The 22,134-nt window shown below is 36.2% G+C and overlaps 1 protein-coding gene across 8 annotated transcripts in view; it reads right to left on the reverse strand.

The window, feature by feature from the left end:
• The window catches only part of WDR17 (WD repeat domain 17), a 57,189-nt gene that overhangs the window by 8,352 nt on the left and 26,703 nt on the right, over positions 1-22,134 (reverse strand). For 5 of the 8 annotated variants that reach the window (XR_005700867.1, XM_040064526.2, XM_040064525.1 and 2 more), the window contains exons 8-23: positions 21,781-21,949; positions 19,706-19,797; positions 15,137-15,219; positions 14,142-14,228; positions 13,292-13,456; positions 12,205-12,407; positions 11,920-12,069; positions 11,679-11,809; positions 9,723-9,848; positions 7,421-7,576; positions 7,096-7,160; positions 6,591-6,723; positions 5,111-5,202; positions 3,885-3,984; positions 2,663-2,802; positions 246-266 (exon numbers count right to left, since the gene is read on the reverse strand). Coding sequence is in view for 7 of the 8 variants with exons in the window: in XM_040064526.2 (XP_039920460.1) it covers positions 246-266; positions 2,663-2,802; positions 3,885-3,984; positions 5,111-5,202; positions 6,591-6,723; positions 7,096-7,160; positions 7,421-7,576; positions 9,723-9,848; positions 11,679-11,809; positions 11,920-12,069; positions 12,205-12,407; positions 13,292-13,456; positions 14,142-14,228; positions 15,137-15,219; positions 19,706-19,797; positions 21,781-21,949 (1,913 nt within the window). In the remaining variant the exon portion in view is untranslated. The remainder of the gene's footprint in view (positions 1-245; positions 267-2,662; positions 2,803-3,884; positions 3,985-5,110; positions 5,203-6,590; positions 6,724-7,095; positions 7,161-7,420; positions 7,577-9,722; positions 9,849-11,678; positions 11,810-11,919; positions 12,070-12,204; positions 12,408-13,291; positions 13,457-14,141; positions 14,229-15,136; positions 15,220-19,705; positions 19,798-21,780; positions 21,950-22,134) is intronic. The other 3 variants (XM_040064531.2, XM_040064530.1, XM_040064524.2) reach the window with 1 other exon arrangement.

Raw genomic sequence — 22,134 nt, forward strand, 5'->3', positions numbered from 1 at the left:
CTCCTGTGAACCTCATGACTGACTTGCCCCTGTGGAAGGCAAAAAATCCTGCTGATTTCCTCTGGATTTTCACAATGTGGCCTTGAGCTTAAAAATGTTCACATAAGCTACTTGCAACTGCTTTCTATCTCACTTTCAAATATTAATCACAATTAAAAATTAGGACACTTAGAGAAATTTGAAAAGCTTGTGACTTTATTAAGGGAAAAAAATAAGCTAAAACTTTCTCCAAAAAAGCAAAATACCTGTATCCATGTGATGGGAAGCTAAAAGGAAGACATTAAAACAGTATTGAACAAAATTTTGCATTATTTTACAGAGAAAATATCTGATAGAAAATAATTGAACTAAAGCAGCAAATCTAAGGGTCAAGGCAACTGACTTCAACAACAACAAAAAACAGCTTTCTATTTTATGCCTTTTGACAACCAAAGAAATTCATATCAAAGGTCTTTAGAAAATTCATGATATTATTACTCTGCAACAGCCACTTTTCCAAGTTACAGAAGAATTCTTTCAGAATCTAGGATATTTCACAAGTTCTTCAGCTATTTTCAAGATCACTTCCTCATATGTACTAATTTTCATAAGGAATTTAAACATTTTTTAAGTGGTTAGAAATGGTATCATCAAAAAAGTGAAATCCAATATTCATTTGAAAAAAATTAATTCAAAGAAGCCCTCATACAATGGCCTACAAATTGTGCCACCTGGAATGATTTTTAAGAATCAAGCTGAAAACACCGTCGAGTATAAAGATTAAAATAAGGTGGCTGAGTTTGCATTTGCAGAATTCAGTATCTCAGGTAAAGTATGACTAACTTTTTGAATAGTAGAAAGTAGCTTTTGACTGTATTTATGTGTTAAATACAAATAATGTATCATCAAACACTCACATTTTCTCAAGGGTCTAGATTTGGGAAAGTGCATGAATGTATAGTTTTGAATAATTTTTTGGCTTGATTTTATATTTTAGAGCATTTCTAAAAACAACCAAATGAAACTCAAGAAACATTCCACCAGTAACTGATTTCTCTGTTAACCTATCAGGGTCCTTTTGGTATTCCTTTTGGTGTCTACAGAAAAGTGCTTCTCTACCGTGAAATGTTTCCAGCTGATGGATATCCCTAAGCATAACAACCAGTAAAAAAAAGGGAGCCCTCCAAATATCAGAGACCCATGAAATCCAGCTTCCCTACACATGATGGTATGAATGCAGTTAACCTAGGGATTATGCTGTGTGAAAATCTCTTTATTACAAAACAAAGAGATTAATGAATCTCTGATCTTCTCCTACAGAATATAAAAAATATGCTGTAATGGCTGAAAATCAGAACCGAGGATTGCAGGATGTTCAGTACAGTGTGTGAAACCAATTGACAAATCCAGATGTATACTTGGGCAATATGCAGTACACCACTTTAAAATTTTATCATGTATACCCAGGTACACTTCAGCATACACATGTTGTAAGTTTACAGAAGCTTTATGGACATAAACATAAATGTCAGACCATTATAAGCACTAATTACAGCCCTGAGATCAGAACAAGCTTTTGTTATGGAACTACAACTGTTTTTCTTAACTCCACATCCAGTGCTTCCTGTTGGAGGCTACATAAAAATCACCCTTCACAATGAAGGCAGGGAGATCAAAGAAGGGGATTCAGGTGCTTTAGAAGCTGCAGATGGAGTTGCCCAAAACAGCTCTGTTAAGACTGGTGCAATGCAGACATGTCAAACCATTGCAAAATGAAAGCAGCAAGTCACCAGTTTCATATTTTATCTTTTTTTACAATGTTTCATTGTCTAATGAAAGCTGTTCTGAAGGGAGGAGTTCTGTAATGTTCTGTAGAGAGGAGTTCCACCATATTTCTCTCAGTCTACCTCTACATACATTAGCAAATACTAACTGTAGAAGAAAAACTGATCCTTAACTGTTTAATAAGCATTTTCTATGAAATGTTAATTACAAATCAGTTACACAGCTGCCAAATGCACCCTAGGACGGATTTATGCTTTTTCATTGTTAGACAAAAAAAAACAAGAAGTCATATTCTTCAAAGTAAAACCACTACAATCAGGAAAAGAAAATTTACCACAGAAGGCTTCCCGTATATGCAAGAGAGAAGTTACTTCTGCAGAATTAAATAGTAATCCTGTTTTATCCTTAAATCTTTGCAGGAATCTTGTGTTCCTAACACCAATAGAAGATAATTCCTCAGACTCGTAGTTTTATATTTTTCAATCGAGTACTTAAAAATCACTTCACACATCTTACTTGAGCTGTTCCTTTTGACTTTTTAACTCAATTCCAGCCTTAATTTTTTTGAAGCAGATCTTTTTACTCTGTACAAACTAGGACTTCATAAGCTACCTATTGCCCAAGTAGCTAGGGGTTTTTTTCAGTGGGTTTCATACTCTGACAATGACTCCTCTCTCACTGACCATGCATACAGAATGTATTTTGAGATTAAAGCAGAACTTTTGCATGCCCTGAACTTCAAAGGTCTAATAATTCTAGGTCTAATTCTTATTCAAGCAGCAATTTTTATTCTCCCTCCTATGGTGGTTTGTCCTCTACAAAAGTTTCACAATGACACACCTTGATTGTTTCGTCAGGGAGAAAATTAAAAAAAATCTTTGGATTAAGAAATTCTTACCATGTTATTACTGCCATACATTTTCTTGCTAGTAATTCTAGGGCATAATGTGTTGCATGTGCTGCACTTTCTCCCAAGACAGTACCCACACTGATTGCCAACTCCAGTTCATTTCCACGAATCAGGTTTGCCATCGCAAGCTTGCTCAATGAAAAAATTATATCATTAAGGGACATTTATCATGTTGAGCATATGACATTCACTCATGAGACTTTTTACAGAAGGACAAAATATGCAATAATTGAACTGAATTATACATATTTTGGGTCTCTTGAATGAGTAAATAATTGTGTACCATGTATTACTGTGTTTTGAAACAACCTAATAGATTTCCTTTAGCAGAATCTTCCTTTATTCAACTGAAGAGGTCACATAAATCTGATAGTTAAAATGCATCTAATCTTAAGGACACAAACATCCAGAGTGTGTATTTCCCCCTCTTTTTCAATGAAAGGATACTCAAAAACCCAAGAAAACAGGAAGGATTTTCCTGTCCTTACTCTCTCTGAGGAATCATAGTCACTCATAGGCACAGCAGAATGTCAAACCCTATGAGACTACGCAACAACTTGAAATATGCCTAGTTAGAAATATAAGCATTAACTGATTCTCAATTTCTCTCAGAATAGCTCATTGGGATGGAATTACATTTATTTGGGGAGACAGAGAAAGAAAAACATATTAAGTCAGCAACAACAAAATCCAGATAAAATGAGGAAAAAAACCTACACTGTAGTTATGAACTATAAAACTACAAGCAAATAAAAAATGTAATAAAATGTTTCCTACACGTCAGTTCATTTTTGTATTGAGGAGTAGGGGATTTTTTCCTATTTACTTCTTCATTTAGACTGTAAATTCTTCAAGGTGGATGATTGCATCTTCTTTAGCACAATAGCTTCCAGTTCTGAATGGGTATTTTGAGTCACCATAAACAGTAACATTTAGATGTATATATGTATCTTATATTGTCTAAAATAACAAGATATTGTAAAAAAAATTCAGCAGCAACATGCTACCTTCTGTGCATGAGAGAAAGCTTGAATTTAGTAGAATCAAGGGAGTTTTGCTACCAACTTTAATACTATATCTAATTATTCATAAATATAAAAAATCAAATGCCAAATACCATTTTAGAATGTGACATATAAATTTTAAACGTGTGGAGATGTAAAAAGGAAGTAAATGTTGGCTTTTTCATCATTAAAGAAAAAAAAAATACCTCTATATTTTCAACGGCCAGATGACAACATGCTGCCAGCACTGCACGGCCATCCTGGAAATACCAATCTGCCAGTTCTTTACTGACCTTCTGCAGTAGACTGAAAGAACAAAAAACAAATTCTGCAAGGTCACTTTAAGGTTGGAGTGACATCCAATATCACATTTGTTTCTGTACCCTAAAAGTTGCTATATTTGGCTCGCAGATAGTGACACTAATATCTTGAAAAATGCAATCCATCTGAGCATCATCCACTACTTATGCTGGTACTTACTGAGGTAGGTCAGTTTCCCAAAGTTTACATCAGAGTAGGAAATGTGTCTTCAGATTGACAAAATGAAAATCAAATATTTGGATATCCAATCTGTACCTGAAAACTCTGCACCAGTATTTCTCTAATTGCTCAAAAGCTGCTCATGCAAATGAAGTAACTACACAGCCTCCAAACTGTTTTTGTTACTACACCTATAAATTGATAATGTAATTCAGGTTTTTGAATGCTGTTCTAGATAAGGAGATGTGCATATTTGGGGTTTTTTTAATGGGCATTGGCAATAAGAATCCTAGATTCATAAAACTGTTTTTGTTGGAAGGGACCTTAAAGATCATTCTGTTCCAAGATGTCTGTAATGGGCAGGGATGCCTTCCCCTAGACTGGGTTACTAGGAGCCCCATCCAACCTGATTGTGAATACTTCCAGGGTTGGAGCATCCTCAACTTCCCTGAGCAACCTGTTTCAGTGCCGCATCACTCTCACAGTGAAGTTTTTTTTCTAATATCTAATCTAAACCTAGTCTCTCAGTTTGGTTTTCATTTTACATTATCAGGACCTTCACTGATGACAAAGAGCAAAGATTCAGGAGGAGATAATGCGTAATAACAGGGCATCACATACAGTTTTTAATGCTAAAACTTACCCACCAAAAGTTCTCAATTAATATGCTATATATTTTAGTGCACAGGAATGCCTCTTAAATAGCAAGTAAGTGAAAAGGACATTTATAATTATAATACATACATATGAAAAATCTATTTTGTGCTAGGAGGCACAATAGGGAAATTAGTGAAGCATCAGGTCGTTAGTAGTACTACTAAGTACTGGAAGATGCAACATTTCACTGAACTCTGCATTGCTGATGCCAAACTAAACCACTATGCTTTATCTCCCCTAATGACTTTACACTGCAGTAAAATGAGTTTTATAGTTATAAAGTAGAACAACTTACTCATTATAATCATCTGTATTGTTTCCACCAGAATTTGAAGTTCCACTTGTTGTGGAGAGTGGCAACATCTGTATATTTCCTTCACAAGCTGCCTGGAAGTAAATAAAATATAGATTAATTAATGCAGAATTCAGACTGAAGATGAAATGAAATTTTTCAACAATAAAAATAATCTAAGATCTACAAAAAACTTTCTAAAGCCTAGTTATAACAAAGAAAATGTTTGAATGTTTAAATTAATGAACTTATTCACAGCTAAATTTTAGCCTAGTTTTAGCTGGCCATACAAGAATTCTACCAAAGCAAGAGACTTCTTCCTTCCTATGCATTTGTGCAGGATTTTTCAGCATTTAGATATAATGGATGGTGAAGGCTACAACTCTGATTTTCACATCCTAAGGAGCAAGCAGCTCTGAGGGAAGGATGACGTCCATAGATACTTCTCAGCAGATATACCAACTGTTTTAGTTTTTTTCCAACTTTCTTTTTCTGTTCTTTTAGTGTGTGTCAATAAAAGTATTTGTTCATTTTTAAGGTTGAGCCTGCTTTGTTTTTCTCCTTGTCTCTCTCCCACAGAAAAAGAGTGAGTCCTAAGACCAGAATTTAATGAACATGAAACCACTACACCAACAAATCTGGAAAGATTTGGCATATAGTGGCTTAAGGAGAACTTTTCTTTGTATCTGGCAATAATTTATTTTTAACATTAAATACAAAGAGACCAATGTGGGTTAAAATGAAATCAGTTGACAAAGTGGTGGTTGGTCAAGGGCTGGACTCAGTGATCTCAGAGGTCTTTTCCAACCTAATTGATTCTGTGATTTTTTTAAAATTCTTTCACATGCATTAAGATGTAGCTGGGATAACACCATTAAGCTTCAGGGCTCAGTTACAAGGATAGGTAAATCCTGGCATGTTCTTGCTCATAATTAATTTTTAAACCTTTGAGGCAGACTATTCTATGAATTGTAATATCTCTGCAATACCTCTCTTACACAAAAAATTAAGATCTTTCTGAAGCTTTAACTTGCTTTAAAGTTCAAAGAGTATAGCTTGTTAAATCTAAGCATGTGTCTAAGTTACATTCTGTACATTATTCAGATATTTAGATAAAACATACAGATGATTTCTCAGTAGAAATTCCAGAGAAATCAAATCCTACATGAATTTGATTAAGGGCAATACTGGCTGTTGAAAATCAGGTTTCACACAATTGAAATTGAACACATCAGTTTTCATTACGGTCATTTGGTTGCAGTTTAAAGAATCAGGCTTTAAATCTGTAAACATGAGGTGCCTCCTTATTACGACTTCTGTATAAAAACTGGTCAATACCACATGGAAGTAAAGATTAGGGCATCATTATTTAGCTATTTTGTTAAAGTGAAAAGAGCTAGCCTTTTCAATATGCATACTATATTCTGAGTTACAAACTAAGAGCTAAAATACATCTCCCACACTGGTATATATGTAGCAATACCTGTGCCACAAGCAGAGCCTCTTTAAGCTGACCTCTTGAAGTAAAGAAAGAAACCAGCTTCTTCACATCTCCAATAGCTATACAGTATGGGATGACATCATCATTTTCTTCCTGAATTAACTGATCAGCTCTCCTAATTAAACAAATTAATAAATAAACAAGAAAGATCTACATATACGAACTATCACCAGACATCTATATGGTGTAGGTGTTAGATGAAGCTGAATAAAGTTCACTGAAACCCATCCACCTTTCCAGACTTACAAATACTGCACTGAAGAGTTTATAAAGTTGCATTTTATGTTCAACCCTTTGATTCTTGTACACAAAGTTATTGTTGAAATCTTCCACAGTTCCATCCCAAAGCTTACTGAACAAAAAGTAACATCACTAGAATGCTGTAACAAAAGACAAGTATATCTGTAATAATATCCATCCTTCCCACTTGTCTGTGTCCTTTTATGGACTGAAGCTACCATTCACCATCATACTTTAATTAACTTACCTTTGCATTAACTTCCTCCAATATTTCATTGACACACCAGGTGCAACTGAGAGAGCTTTGTCCCACTAGAAGAAAGCAGCAATACAGTTAACTTGATCATTTCTGTTTGAGAAACAGCCATATTTAAACTAGTGTAACTTTTCTTCCATTAAAAATAAATTTTTCAAGAGTTAAATAGGGAATGAGCTATGCTTTAGATGCATATGTTAAAAATAATTGGAACAAGGGGACTCGTGACCCATTCATTGCCCCCCCCATCTTTGCTAGGGTAGCTGGTTTTCAGAAACCTTCATTTTTTTTATTCAACAGTGTTCTGTTATCTTACCTCTCCAAGTTCTACCATTAGCTCACAATATCGTTGAATTTGTCCTAATCTTAAATGTATTTCTGCAGCTTCTTTGAGCCTTTCCTCTTTGCTTGGTGCACCAATACCACCACCAAACTTAGACATCTTTACTGTTGTCAGTTCTTGTGCCTTGGACTGAGGGGAGCAACAATAACAAAAAAGATTAGGAAGTTTTCTGTGATGAAAACAAGTTTTCTGAAGAATGGACTATTGCCAAATATTTCAGCGGAATATAAATGGTATAATTCAAGAAAAAAAATCTTTAGAGAAAAGGCTAATAGGAAGAGATTTCAATGAGATTACAATGAACTGTGTTTATGTTGTTAAAGTAAATGTGTTAGTGTTTTGTTGCACATATACATTTTCCCTGATTATCTTCCTATAATAACTTATTTTTTTATATTCTCATATATAGTAGTAATTCACCCAGATATCCCTCATAAAAATCTTGATATTTTGAAATTTAAAAAATAATATTTTTTGAACATAAACCATACAGAGCTGATAACTGCACATATTGCCATTATAACAATGTCCACATAAAGAAATAACAAAGATCGTATGCTTGACTGGGAGTCAACAGGCTCTGTGATATGACCTGTCATGCCCCATTAACCTCCCGTATAGCCAAGAAATTATTTACATTCCCAACTTTTATATTTGCAATTTTATATATTAGTTGGGAAAATAAGACTAAATTTCCTCATCTGACTCTGCAAAAGAATTATATGTACAGGAAAAAAAAAAGCAAAAGGAGATTCCCATTTCAAGAATACTCAGTTGAATTCTATCATCAAAGCACAATAATGGCATTTGGCTATTCATGACTTTGCAGTACCCTGTATCGAAGATGGAAAGCAAATTTTGAACATTCTTCACCAAAGTATACTGCCATGAAGACCAATGGCAGCTCCCAAGGATCTGTTTTGTTGTTTTGGTTTTTTTTTAAACATACTACATTATTTTTTCTCCTCAGCACCTCTATATTTATTATTTTCATGCTAAAGTCCACAGCTGCTCTACATCCTCACTTCATCCTGAAATGTGTAGATGCTGCAGTGCCATTATCTAGTTTCCTAAGGAAAAGAGAGTATTAGCAGTCCTTAACAAGCAGTCAGAATTACCTTACCCCATACTTTCTCTTAAAGCTCTCAAACAAGATTCTCAGTCAGCAAGAAGGTGAAAAATGCTATTAATTAATGAGAACACCTAATCCAGGTCCACAGAATGACCAGCAGTTACTGCAGTTACTCTAGGTCACCGGAGTTATAAATGCATAAAATGTTGCAGGGATAATACAGACTGCTGGCACTGCACAAGTCAAGATTTAATGTCTTCTCAGGCCTCCTGGCTGAGAAAACTGGTTTTTTTGACACATGGACACACAAACAGAGCTTCATAGGATTAGCAGAACAGCTGCTATTATTAGAGTTAACAACACCAATAAACTTTAATCCCTTGAGAGTCATAAGGAACATAGGACATTCTTAAAGAGCCTGTGATTTTACAAAAGAGACAGCACCTAACAGCAAACAACAGGTGATACCCTGGGGCTGGCAAGTGCATTCCCTGATCCATCCCAGTAGATCATCTCTCCTCTATTTACAATCCAGTTATCAGAGTATGGGATTCTTTAGTACTCCTAAGAACTTCCTGACAGAGCAATGAATCTGCATATTCTACACAAACTATGTGTCTGGTTGCATATTCATAAATGCAGCTACTAATAAATTTATGGCCTAGTATTTGAATTTCCTATTCTCATCCAAATCACTCTTAAGCTGTATATCTGTATTAATGACAGGTTCTTGCCATTCCTTCTTCCAGAGAGCTACAGAACATATTTTTGCTGACTCTCCCCCATTTTCAGATATGAATTTCCGTGTCTGTACATCTGAACATAGCTACACAACTCACATTTCCACAAACAAATAATTTGACTTTACTAGACATAAAAGTACAGTGTATATAATAGGCAAGACAAACTTGCTTCATAGCTGAAACTGTAGTGATGATTGCTTTGCAATTTATTTTAATTGCTTTGTAAAATGTTTTTCTATTTAATAACTGTAACCTAGCATTTTAACACTGAGTATGCATGAAGTCACACAGACTCAGCTAGTACTATTGTAATAGACCAGTATTGCAGTGAAGAACTGGTATTGCACAAATACCTTTGGACATGAAGTGACCTTTTGTAAAGCATTCAATGTTATTTTTAAATAATGAAATACTGAATGGACTAACAACCATTTTCACATATTGTTTGCTCTTCACTTACCAGTCTAAATCTAATGAGGTGTTTCATATGCATAATTCCTTTGCAGTAGTTTTGTGGAAGCAAACTGTCATCCTGTCCTTTTATTACAGCAACCAAATCCCATAAATTTTTGCTGCCTCCTGGAGGCTAAAATTTTTAGGGAAGAAGAGTTTTATTACAGTTACGTTCAAGAGAGAAACTTGTTTTCCAGTATCTTTATAAGATCATTTGTCAGTCAACTCCAAGAAACACAATTTCAGATAATTTCAATATTAGAAAATTTATTATGAAAACATGAAATAGTTCAAGATACTGCAAGTCCTTCAGTCTTCTTGAGGGCTGTAAAGATACAGTGAGATCCATAACTCTATTTGGTTATGTGTGGACATAGCTGAGGGCTCACCATTAGAATTTTCCCTTTTGCTCTCAAAGAAACGCAAGCCATCTTGTGTCTACTGCTGGCACAAACCAACAGCCAGCTGCTGGTAGGCAGGAGATGACCCAGGACTTGTTTACCTCTTTCTCTAAACAAAGGCATGGGCCAGGTAGAAACGAGCTTCAAGGCTTAACTGTCAGAACTTGGTTTACCATCTTAATATTAAATCCTAAAATAGACACATATAGTATAAAGGTATATGCACAAATTTTTTTTTTAGCAATAAATTTTATGCATTTCTATTGGTCTAGCTTTTGAATCAATCCTTCTGTAGAAACAGGACATCAGTTTAACACTGAATGAAGTCTAGAAGAGAGTGAGTATTGAAAAGCTTAAAAAAATCTTTAAACCTTTTATCTACAGAAGCTTTTCCAAGAATAACAGGATCACAAGTTTAAAAGTCCAATTATTTCTGAGCTGGTAAAAAGCATAAAATCCTACTAGGGAAACCTCCCTCCCCCTTTTTTCTGTCCACAAAAACTCTTATTAGACTCCTTATAATTTAGCACAATACTTCATTTTCTGGACTGGAAAAGCACTGAGCATACCTGATCAAAAAAGCTTTTGTTCCTGGAAAATTCTAATATTCTTAAAACAGTTTTACTCTCAAATCAACATGGGAAAGAAAAATTTATAACTTCTGTAAAACAATGCATTCCATAAATACATTTTTAACAAAAGAGAAAAATGTCTAAGTTTGAAATTCAGAAAGATTGTTTCATCATTTCTAAATTATACACTTCAATTTAGCTAGAATTCAAACCAAATATTTTGGATGAACTAGGTCTTTTTAGATCAGTGTTTTAACTTAAATTACAACAGTGTTTGACACAAGCTCCAGTAGTAGTAGAACCTGTAGTTCCAAGTAATTTTGTCCTTTTTCTACCTCAAGTGCAGGTCCTGTGCATGTAAGAACTCGGAGGAACCCATATTTTAAACACATTTGCACTGAGAGGATGCAGCAATTTATAGAAAATATTACTGTGCAACGGAGAAAAGGCAATAGACGGATACTGAGGCACAGGTCATCTGGATCTACAGCTCCTAAAACATAAAGAGCAGTTTGGGCACAGACACTTAGGCAGTTCAAACCTTATCAGTAATCAGAGTGTGCTTTTGATTAATTAAATGATTAATTAAAAGATTTAAAACTAAAGCAGTTTGATTAACCACATAATTTCCTTTTCTTCAATAGCAAATTGATGTCATATTAACCTTTCCTACAGAAAATTATATTATTTCATTAATTAACCTTTGCAAAAAGCTGGTTTGTTTTTTGCAAAGCTAAATTAGTGAAATTTGTTTTTCACAACTGACAAACAATTCAATCATGGACATTTTTATATGCCAATCTGTTAAGAAATTTTTATTTTTATATGCCAATCTGTTAAGAAATGAACTGATTTCTGCCTATTTTCTAAGCTGCCTTCAGGAAAGAGAAAAAAAATGGTAGAGAAAAAAGAAATCTCAGTTTTGGAGACTGACTTCAGAAAAGAAAGTCATGCACACTGACAACATCCCTAAGTTTGCAGAATACTTACTGAAAAATATTCTGAAAACCACCTTAGTTTTTTTCCTCGAAGATTTCCTGACAATTTTTCCAATTCTTGTTTAATATCCCTGGAAACTTTACCACACAGCAAAGGAGGAGCTCCAGACTCCACAGCACGATCTAACACACAGAAAGATTTATACGTGGAATTAAAATTTAAAAAACCAACCAAAGGAATAGAAATATAAACATAAGGAAAATTTAAACAATGCTTTATACAATTTGCTTACCTGTATTGCCAATAATATCATCCCAACATCTCTCTGTTATGATATTTATTTGTAGAGGGTTTATAAGAGGGGTCAATGACCAGAGTCTCACAGTGGAATCACGAGAGCAGGATGCCATGGTAAATGGGCGACTAGGATGACATGTTAGTCCTAGTAGAGGGGATATTTAAAATGTAGTCAAATAAGTTAATCTAATAACCTGTTTGATTAAATTACTTTATAAATTTCAAAACATATTAGAATGCATTTAAATACAGAAATAAAACAAAATTTGAAAGATTTTACCATATACATCTGCACCATGATCATAAACTGTGTCCAAACATGTTCCATCTCTTGTGTCCCAGACTCGAATCGTATAGTCCCAACTGCCAGATATTAGAAGGTAAGGAATTTCAGGATTCCACATCAGTCCCCGTACTGGAGCTGTATGTCCACTAAGAACATTTATACAAGCATCTTGTGTATAATCCCATATCCGAACAGTACTGAAACGGGATAAAGGAGAACAATCTACATCAGATCACCTGACGAAATATAATTATGTCTTTACTTCAGCAATATTTTAAGCTTCAAATTTATCAGAGTATTTATTTTCATCACATCAGGACTCAAAGAGTTGCTGTGAAAGAAGCTAAATCTGGCTGGTGGCAGGTCACCAGCAGTGATCCTCAGGGTTCAATTCTAGGGTCAGTCCTGTTCAATGTATTTTATTGTCAAGAAGGTTGCTATCAAGTTGTCTCCTGTCATGAATCACTACACTATGAACGAATAGATTCTGCTTCAAGCATAAACCTCTAATGAATGATAATGGGAAAGCAATAGAAGCCAATACTCCAAACTTCACAAAATATCCTTTACAAAAATATTTTTTATACTCTTCAGGGAAGTGACTTAGAATCATAGAAAAACACATTCTCCTGCTTACCATGGACTGATGTGCTCTCTCTCAAAATTGATGGCATCAAACCAAAAAATAGAAGTATCCAATATTCATTAAAATTCTCAGCAGAATCTACTTAAGTATACTTTTGAAAAATATCAAATAAAATAAGGTCTTGCACCTGTTTTTTCAGACATAATGTAAACATGTGGTATCCTCCTTGTGCTATTCCTTGCAGTAACAGTATCAGGCACTGATCTTACTCTTGGGAAAGCATTTGGAAACTTGCACTACTACAGCAGTTGTGACAATTTTAGATAATGATCCTGCTGCCCAAGTACTAAGCTAAGAGCAAAGCTAAAACCTGCATCTGAACAAGGCAGAGATTTAGATTTTTAAGTATTGACAACACCATTACAAGTAAAGATGTAAGTTTCTCCAATAGTCCTATTTGAGGTTTAAGCTTTCTAATAGTTCAGAAACACTCACCCATCATCAGAGCCACTGCAGAGGATTCCTTCTCTGAGAGGAGACCACCGTACATGAAACACCTTTGCAGTATGGCCGGTAAAAACTTTCAGTGGTTGATCAGAGCTGGTTGCCAAGTAGTAAACACGAACATTTTTATCCTCACAACCAGTAGCTATCATATCTCTGCAAAATAAAAACAGTGAAATCCTTGGTCACAGAGATGATGAATGTTGCTTTTAAATTTAAAAAATACGACGTGCAATTTGTAATTTTTTTTTTTAAATAGCAGATTTTTGCTTCTCCTTCATCTCTTCAAGATGTAGCTAGCAATAATCCAATTTAAAAAACAAAATCACAAAAACCCTGATAAAAATCCATTAGTTGCAATGGGCAATATATTTCCACTAATCTGACTATGCACTCAATACACAACTATTAATAAATTGAACTACTATATAATTTTTTTTCAATAAAAAACTCCTGTGTCATTATTAGGAATTATCTACAAAATTTACATATGTCCGGAACATCTTCACCTTAGCAGCCATTACAAGGACACAAATCTAAACCCCTCTCCTGGTATTGAATATCTGCTTTTTCTCGCCCCATTATATATCCAGCTAGATAACTTTTTTTCTCTCATCAGCATAAAACTATCCTCCTTTGAAAGTTAAGAAAGTTCATGGTGGTCAATGAAATATACTACTGGGAAGAGAGAGCTGCTATAGATATATCCTACTTTGGAACAGATAATTTCAGTGTTTTATTATCACAGTGAATATCACATTCAAGATAACTTTGTGTTACTTTACTGGTAATCAATTTAAATAGTAAATATTGTCAATTCTTTGGGTTAATTTTTACTTACTTGTTGTTTTGACTCCAATCACAGCCAAACACTGCAGCTGGATGTTTGTACTTGTGAAGAACATTGCCATCAATAGTTCGAATAATACTGAAACCAATTACAATGTGATATTAGAAGAAAAAATACATTCTGGGTAGGCTATCCAAAATTAAGTTTTATTCTATGCAAATAAACAAGCGAGCAAAAAAATGTACACAAAGGATAGGAGAAATAGCCACAAACAATATCAGCCCCTCAATTACAACATTTAATTGGATGTTGATTGTACAACATCTAACTTGACTTCAGTATTTGTTTCTTCAGAGATGCTTTAAAGATGTTCACTGTGGTACATATTTCTTGAAAAGATCCTCATAGCCCTGAATCAAAGTCATGGTCATGGCTTTAAGGCACAAATAGATCTTTATGAATTAAAAAGAAAGTTGATTGTTTTCTAAAATTTCTGCCCATAATGTCTGAGCTGGAATGACACAGGTAGCAGAGGAAACAAATGAAGTAGGATTTTTAAAATGCACTGAAACACAATATATGAAAAATTGGTTTCAATGGACATTCAGTGGACACAATGGACATGCATTTTTAGAAATGAGGTATTATACTTCTGTGATAGTGCACTTGTAATTATTCTATTCTGAGATAGTACTTTTTATTCCTTGAAACAACAAACTAAAAAAATTTTAAAATTAAGACAAGTAAAGTTGGATGGCTTTTGAAAAGTGTCCTCTACAGATAAGAAACCTAGAAGGATATTCATGTCCAAATAAAAAATCAGTATTTAGTTTCACTATCAGTTTGTCTTAAGCACTATTCATTTTGAAAACATTTCCTTTATTTTTTTCTTAAAATCATGAAAAATATACCCTAACAAGTACAGAAAACTAATATAATTTTTGTTCAGTAAGAAAAGTTTTAAAATTAATTACTGAGGGTACTGGTAAAATTTATGGACTTGAGATGTGCATTTAGCATTTTTTTTTTCTTCCAATAACACTCACCAAAATCCATCACTGCTGCAGGTTGCTATTCTTTTGGAATCTTTATGACTCCAGGCAATGCAGAAGATTCCATTCTTTCCATGCTTCAAAAAATGCAAAATACCTATCAATAAGAAATAATTCACCCCTTTTTCTCTCATCTATTGACTCATCTTTTTTTACTTTATTCTCCTAAGAGCTTCAGCCCTTTTCTCCCACTACAGTATACTGTACAAAACCACATTATAATGACTACCCAATATAAACTGGATGTTTGTGAATCCAAGTCTAAAACATTGGGACTATGGAGATAGGCAGTAAAACTGCTACAGCCTCCAGGATCCAAGAGACAAAAGTGAGTCAAGCTGAAAAATGAGCAATCCATAACTATATAAACCTGAAGCTTAAAGAACACTGTGGACAATCAAGAGCGAACTTTGGGCCTTGGGATAACAGCTCAAGGGATGTGAAGCACAAGTTGTGCTCTCTTCTGTCCTGCCAGTTGCAGGGAATGATGTGGCAAGAAACACGAAGATCATACAGATGAACAACTGGATTTGATACTGCTATTACCAGCACAATTTTGAGGGTTTTAATCATGGATCAGTTTATACAATGCCAAGCCTGCTGGCAACAAATGGGGTCCAGCTGTCTCAAATGAGAAAAGGATCTTAGTCCAGGAGTTCATAGGGCTCATTGTGAGAACTTTAAACTAGTTTGGAAAGAGGCCAGGGCCAGACTTGGCAGAGAGAATGTGTACGGAAAGAGAGAACAATAGAAACCACTCTAGTAGCATAAGGAGGCTTAAGGGGCAGTACCTGGAGCAAGCACAAGCAGCCAAAGACATAATCACTAGACAGGACTATGGAGCATCCCTTTGCACACCCACTGGGATGTGAACACAATCAAATACTTCTATAACATACCTGTACCCAAACACAGAGTATGGAGAACAAACTGGATGAACTAGAGATCTGTGTGCAGTCACAAGCCTTTGATCGAGCTGTGATTACAGAGACACAGTGGGATGGCTCTCATGACTGGAATGTTGCCATGAAAGACGACACACTGTTTAGGAAAGAAAGGCCAGGAAGTCACAGTGGTGGAATTTCCCCGTGTGAGGCAACACTTAGGATGTATCAAGCTCTGTCTTGGAGTGGATGGTGGGCAAGATGAGAGCTTATGGTTTGGATAAAAGACACTGTTGTTGATGTTTGCCATAGGCTGCTTGATTGGTAAAAAGAAGTGGATGAAGCCTTCTACGGCCAGCTAGAAGTAGCCCAAATGTGACAGGCACTGGTTCTTGTGAGGCACTTTTACTACCCTGACATCTGCTAGAGAAGCAACACAGAAGCCCAAACAGTCCAAGAGATTCCTGGAAAGTGTTAATGACAACTTCCTGTCACAGGTAGTGGAGGATCCCACAAGGAATGTTGTGTTGCTTGAACCTCATGCTAACAAACAGGGAAGGCCTTGTGGGAGATGTGAAGGTTGGGGGCAACCTTGGCTGTTGTGACCATGAGACTGTTGAGTTCAGTATCAGGCAAGGTGGAAGCAGGGTAGCAAGTATGATACAATCATGGACTTCAGCAGAGCTACCTTTAGTCTCTTCAGGGATTTTCTCTGAACAGTTCCATGGGAACACATCTTGCAGGGGAGAAAGGGTCCAAGAGAATCAGTTGATATTCAAGGATCACGTCCTCCAGGCTCAAGAACAATGCACCTCGATGAGAAACTGGGAAAACGAGGCAAGAGATCTTCATGGATGACCAGGAAACTTCTGTCATTACTAAAGCGCACATAGGAAATACACAGGAGATAGAAGCAGGGTCAGGCCACTTGGAATTTATATAGAGAGGTTGTCAGAATAAGTAGAAATGAGATAAGAAAGACAAAGGCTCATCTGGAATTAAATCTGGCCAAGGATGTCAAGGACAACATGTAGTGCTTCTTCAACTCCATTAATAACAGAAGGAAAAGAAAGGATGATGTTGGCCCATTACTAAATGGAGGGGTGACCCTGGTAACAGAGGATGCAGAGAAAGCAGAGTTATTGAACACCTTCTTTACAATACTCTTCACTGACAGGACCAGTTCTCAGGAATCTCTGACTCAAGGGACTAACATAGAAGAATGTTGGAAGGAAGACTTTCCCTTGATCAAAAAGAACAGGGTTAGAGAACACACAAACAAACTTGACATCCACAGGTCCATGGGCCCTGACACGATGCATCCAAAAACACCGAGAGAGTTCTGCTTATCACCACAGTGAGGCTGCTCATAGTCATCTTTGAAAGATCATGGCAATCAGGAGAGGTGTCTGAGGTGAGTACTGTAAGAAAGCAAATGTCACTCCAGTCTTCAAAAAGAAAGAGAAGGACCCAGGGAACCACTAGCCAATTAGCCTCACACCAATTCCTGTAAAGGTCATGGAGTGCTTCTTTCCGGAGGTCAGCTCTATCCGCATGGATGACCAAGAAGGTAATCAGGAGTAGTCAGCATGGATTCACTAAAGGTTACATTTGACCAATGTGATTGCCTTCTACAATGACACAACTACCTGGATGGATGAGGGGAGAACAGTGGGTATTGCTCACCTTGACTTCAGCAAGAATTTCAACACTGTTTCTCACAAAGTCCTCATTGTCAAACTCAGGAAGAGCGGACTGCATGAGTGGACAGTGAGGTGGATTGAGAACTGGCTTAACAGCAGATCCCAGAGGGCTGTAATCAGTCACATAGGGTGTAATTGGAGGCCTATCAATAGTGGTGGCCCCCAAGGTCCAATACTGGGCCCAGAAATGTTTAGCATGTTCATCAATAACTTGATGAAGGGGCAGAGGCCTCCTCAGCAGGTTCAATGATGACACAAAGCTGGGAGGGGTGGCCGATACCCCAGAGTGCTGTGCAGCCCATCAGAGGGACCTTGGCAGGTTGGAGAGATGGGCAGAGAGGAACCAGCTGAAGTTCAGCAAAGACAAAGGCATGGTCCTGCACCTGGCAAGGAATAGCCCCAGACATCAGACATGCTGTGGCCAACCTGATGGGAAGCAGCTCTGTGGAGAAGCTTCTGGGGGTTCTGGTGGACACCAAGCTGTCCAAGAGCCAGCAGTGTGACCTTGTGGCTAAGAAAGCCAATGGTGTCCTGGGGTGCATTAGGAAGAGCATTCCAGGGGGTCAAGGAATGTGATCCTGATCTTCTACTCTGCCCTGGTGAGGTCACTTGTGGAGTGTTGTGTCCAGTTCTGGGCTACTCAGGACAAGAGAGACATGGAGCTTGTGGAGAGGGTCCAATAGGGGGCAACAAAAATGATTTTTCTTACAAGAAAAGGCTAAGAGAGCTGGGCCTATTCAGTCTTCAGAAGTCACAACTGAGAGGTGATCATCAATGTCTATCAGTATCTGAAAGGGAGGGTGCCAAGAGGATGGATCCAGACTCTGCTTGGTGGTGCTGAGCAAAAGCACAAGAGGGAATGGGCAGAAACTGATGCACAGGAAGTTCCACCTGAACATGAGAAAGAACGCCTCTATTGTGTAAGTAACCGAGCACTGGAACAGATTATCCTGAGTGGCTGGGGAATCTCCCTCTCTGGAGATATTCCGGAACCATCTGGATGCAATCTTTTGCAGTGTTGTAGGATGACCCTGCTTGAGCAGGGAGGTTGGACCAGATGACTCCCTCTGGTCTCTTCCAACCTTAATCATACAGTGATTCTGAATAAAGGTTAGTTACTTGTTGGAATAATGAAGTTGGTGGGCATGAAAAATTGTAAGATTATGAGAAAAATTAATTTGGACGTGTATCAGGATCTGTACAACATAAGTGATATTTTGTAGCACAAATGCAAATATCAGTATTAGAATGCCAGAACTCCTGAACTGCTCGTGCTCCTTTCCTGCTTGCTTCACACCCCCACCTCTCTTTTCAAAGAGCATCCCTTGTACATTGATGCAGATCCTATACTTAAATAACTATGTCTGTACAATCTGAAGATCACAGATCCTATATACTAGGAATATACAAAATAATGTAAAACACTACAGCATAGTATTACATAACTCCTGCCAATAAAAATTATGCTACTATTTCAGGATTTAAAAATGCCTGGATAATTTTCAGGTAACATAAGGCAAGCCGCTAAATAAGTCATACTGCTTAGTGTGCTGCAAAATGGAGCTTTATTGATCTAGACTTCAGGTACTGAAAGTTTTTTTTGGCCCTTATGTTTGAAAATACAGAACACATGCTCTGTAACATGAACAGAACACGTTTTAATGCTGAGTCTGTATGTCCATACATTAATACAATTAAGAAGGAATCAGCTATGTTTTTGCCATGTATCCCCAGAGTATCAATTTTAAGATAATGGAGTCCATCTGGTGCTTCACCACTCTCATACCAAATCCAGTCTGAGGAAGTAAAAATACTTCTGCCACACGTGTAAACCGGCAACCACATAACTCCATTGATTTTTATACTATAGCACCTTTTAAAAACATACGTACTTTGGCCCTCTCTATTTATGGATACTAGAGGGAATTACTAACTTACATTTCATCTAGATAAAAAAAGTAGTAATCTTATCTTACCTCAGTGAATCTGGTTATCATTTTGCCTTTTCGAACATCCCAGATAAAGGCACCATTTCTGGATGTTCCACCTGCTATGCAGTTCAGATTACCTTTAAAGAAAGATGTTTGTAAAATATTATAATAATTATAAAACCAGAATATTGTTTGACAGTGGTTCTACTCTAAATTGAAGAAATGTAATATGAACAGAAGACATTAATGGTACATGAACATGGGTTTTCCATAGTTTAAGGCCAGGATTTGCTACTAAGTCACAAATGTCAATTTCCATGAAAGCCTGATCTGTTTTTCTGCATTCTTGTTTTGAGGAATGGTCACAAAAAAATTGTATTGCTGTAAAAAGTATCTTAATGCCTGCTGAAAGTCTTGCATGTAAGAAATTGAGTCATATGCATCACAGTCATTAAACGGAGAGAGAGATAACCTCAATGTTTCAAGCTTAAAGTTGTAGCAACTAGAGCATTTTCCCTTAAAGTTCCAAATCTATAAAGACAAATCATAAAACTGAGAATATCTAACAGTATTTTGTTTTCTTAATCTTGGACCACTGCTGCACCTAAGACCATCAAGAATGTACCTGAATCTCTAACCACACTCTACAGGGTGGAAAATCTGAGTACAAAACTCCACAGTGAGAACCTGAAAATTCAATTCTGGTTTAATCCAAAAGCCACCAAATTCTCCTCAGCACAGTGATTCTCTATCCCAACATAGCTATGCTTTTCATAAATAGCAAATTTGTAGAAAAGATTTGACTGTTGTTTTATTCCAACCTTCAGAGGCAGAAATGACAACCTATGCAGGAGGAGTCTAGCAATGTAAAGATATAAACTGGGGAAAAGCTCAGGTAGGAGAATGACAGGGGAGAAAAAAAGGAGTAATAACTTTTCAAAGGTCTTCTGAGACCAAACAAATGGTGGCATGCATTAGATTATACATTAGGAAGAAAGTACAAGGCAGATAGGAACTGTCTGGGAGTAATGGGAAAGAAGCACCAAAAGTTCTGGCTGGGAGTGACAGCAGCTTTTGGACAGGGTGGTAAGGAACAAAACTGAAGCACGTATTTCCAATTTACTTTTAAAAAAAACCCAACCAACCAACCAACCAAACAAAAAAAAAAACACAAAAAACCCACAAAAACAAAAGCAATAACCTCACATCCCTCCTGCAGCAAACAAACTATTCATTCAACATGAGATAAAACTACAAATTGAATTTAAAGTTCAAAACTAAATAACCAAGCATAAGTACTGTATTTCATACTGCCGTGATTTCTATATAGGAAGATAAATTATTTGTGAAGGGGTATAAGGTGCATGAGATGAAATGAAAAAATGCAAAAAGTGCATGAAAAAGTGCAAATTTATTTCACATATGAAGATTACATTAGGCTTAGCACCAGAATATTTTTCTCCTGTCAGTTATTATTTCTTAAGAGTTTAAAAGTGCAGGTGAGAACAGAGAGATGAATTATTGAGATTTTTTAAAAATACATCTGCTGTCCAAAGAAATAAAACAGTACAAGGAAGTCAACCTATTGTCAACTATTGACAACTGTCAGAAGTGTATTTTCAGGTACACCAAAGAGGGTTACAGAACAGTTTTGAAAACAAAATTTCCCAGTGACTCCAGTGATTTGTCTAAGAAAAAAGTAGATGTTTTTCAGAAAAGACACTTCCTACTTTAGTAAGGTTAAAGCAGAGTTCTTCAATGATTAGACTCCTACACAAAGAAGGAAGAAAAAGAGCTAAATACATGTTTCACTATTTCAGAACAAAATATAATGTGAATTCCTTTAAGCATCTGCTTCTCATGCAAAGTAAGACATTTTGTCATCTGTGTAATGCCATGTTAGGAATGTTTTGGAGATTTTCCTCCCTCCATTCTGAGTATGAAATACTCAGCATTACTCAGAAGGCTAAGCTTCAGCAAGGTCTGAAGCACTGAACTCTGATGGTTTCACAGATAATTAAGTTTTGTTTAAACCTTACAAGATACCTTTCTATATAAAACTAATTCTTTTATATGACAAATTCTGCAGTCAAAGAAGACATACAGCAAAATATTCTTACCTGGAGCCCAAGAAATGGAATAAATAACCCCCTCATTACCAGGAGATGTATAAACCGCTGATAAAGTATTTATGTCCCAAACTTTTATTGTGCCATCAAATGAAGCTGTAGCAAGAAGATCAGGGTTATCAGGTTTGAATTTGCAATCAAAGATGGTCTCAACATGTCCCTTAAATGAAACAAATATTTAATCCATTTTTATTACATTCTTTTCATAAGTCCAACTCTAGATCAATCTCTAAAATACATTGTATTTAATTTACCTGTCAGATCAATTAACATTTTCAAAACCCCTTTATATTTAGGTTTATCAGTCAAAATTAAAAGGCATAAAATAACTTGGACTATAACATG

The sequence above is a fragment of the Hirundo rustica genome, chromosome 5, assembly GCF_015227805.2.
Source record: "Hirundo rustica isolate bHirRus1 chromosome 5, bHirRus1.pri.v3, whole genome shotgun sequence".
Classification (NCBI taxonomy): Eukaryota; Metazoa; Chordata; class Aves; order Passeriformes; family Hirundinidae; genus Hirundo; species Hirundo rustica.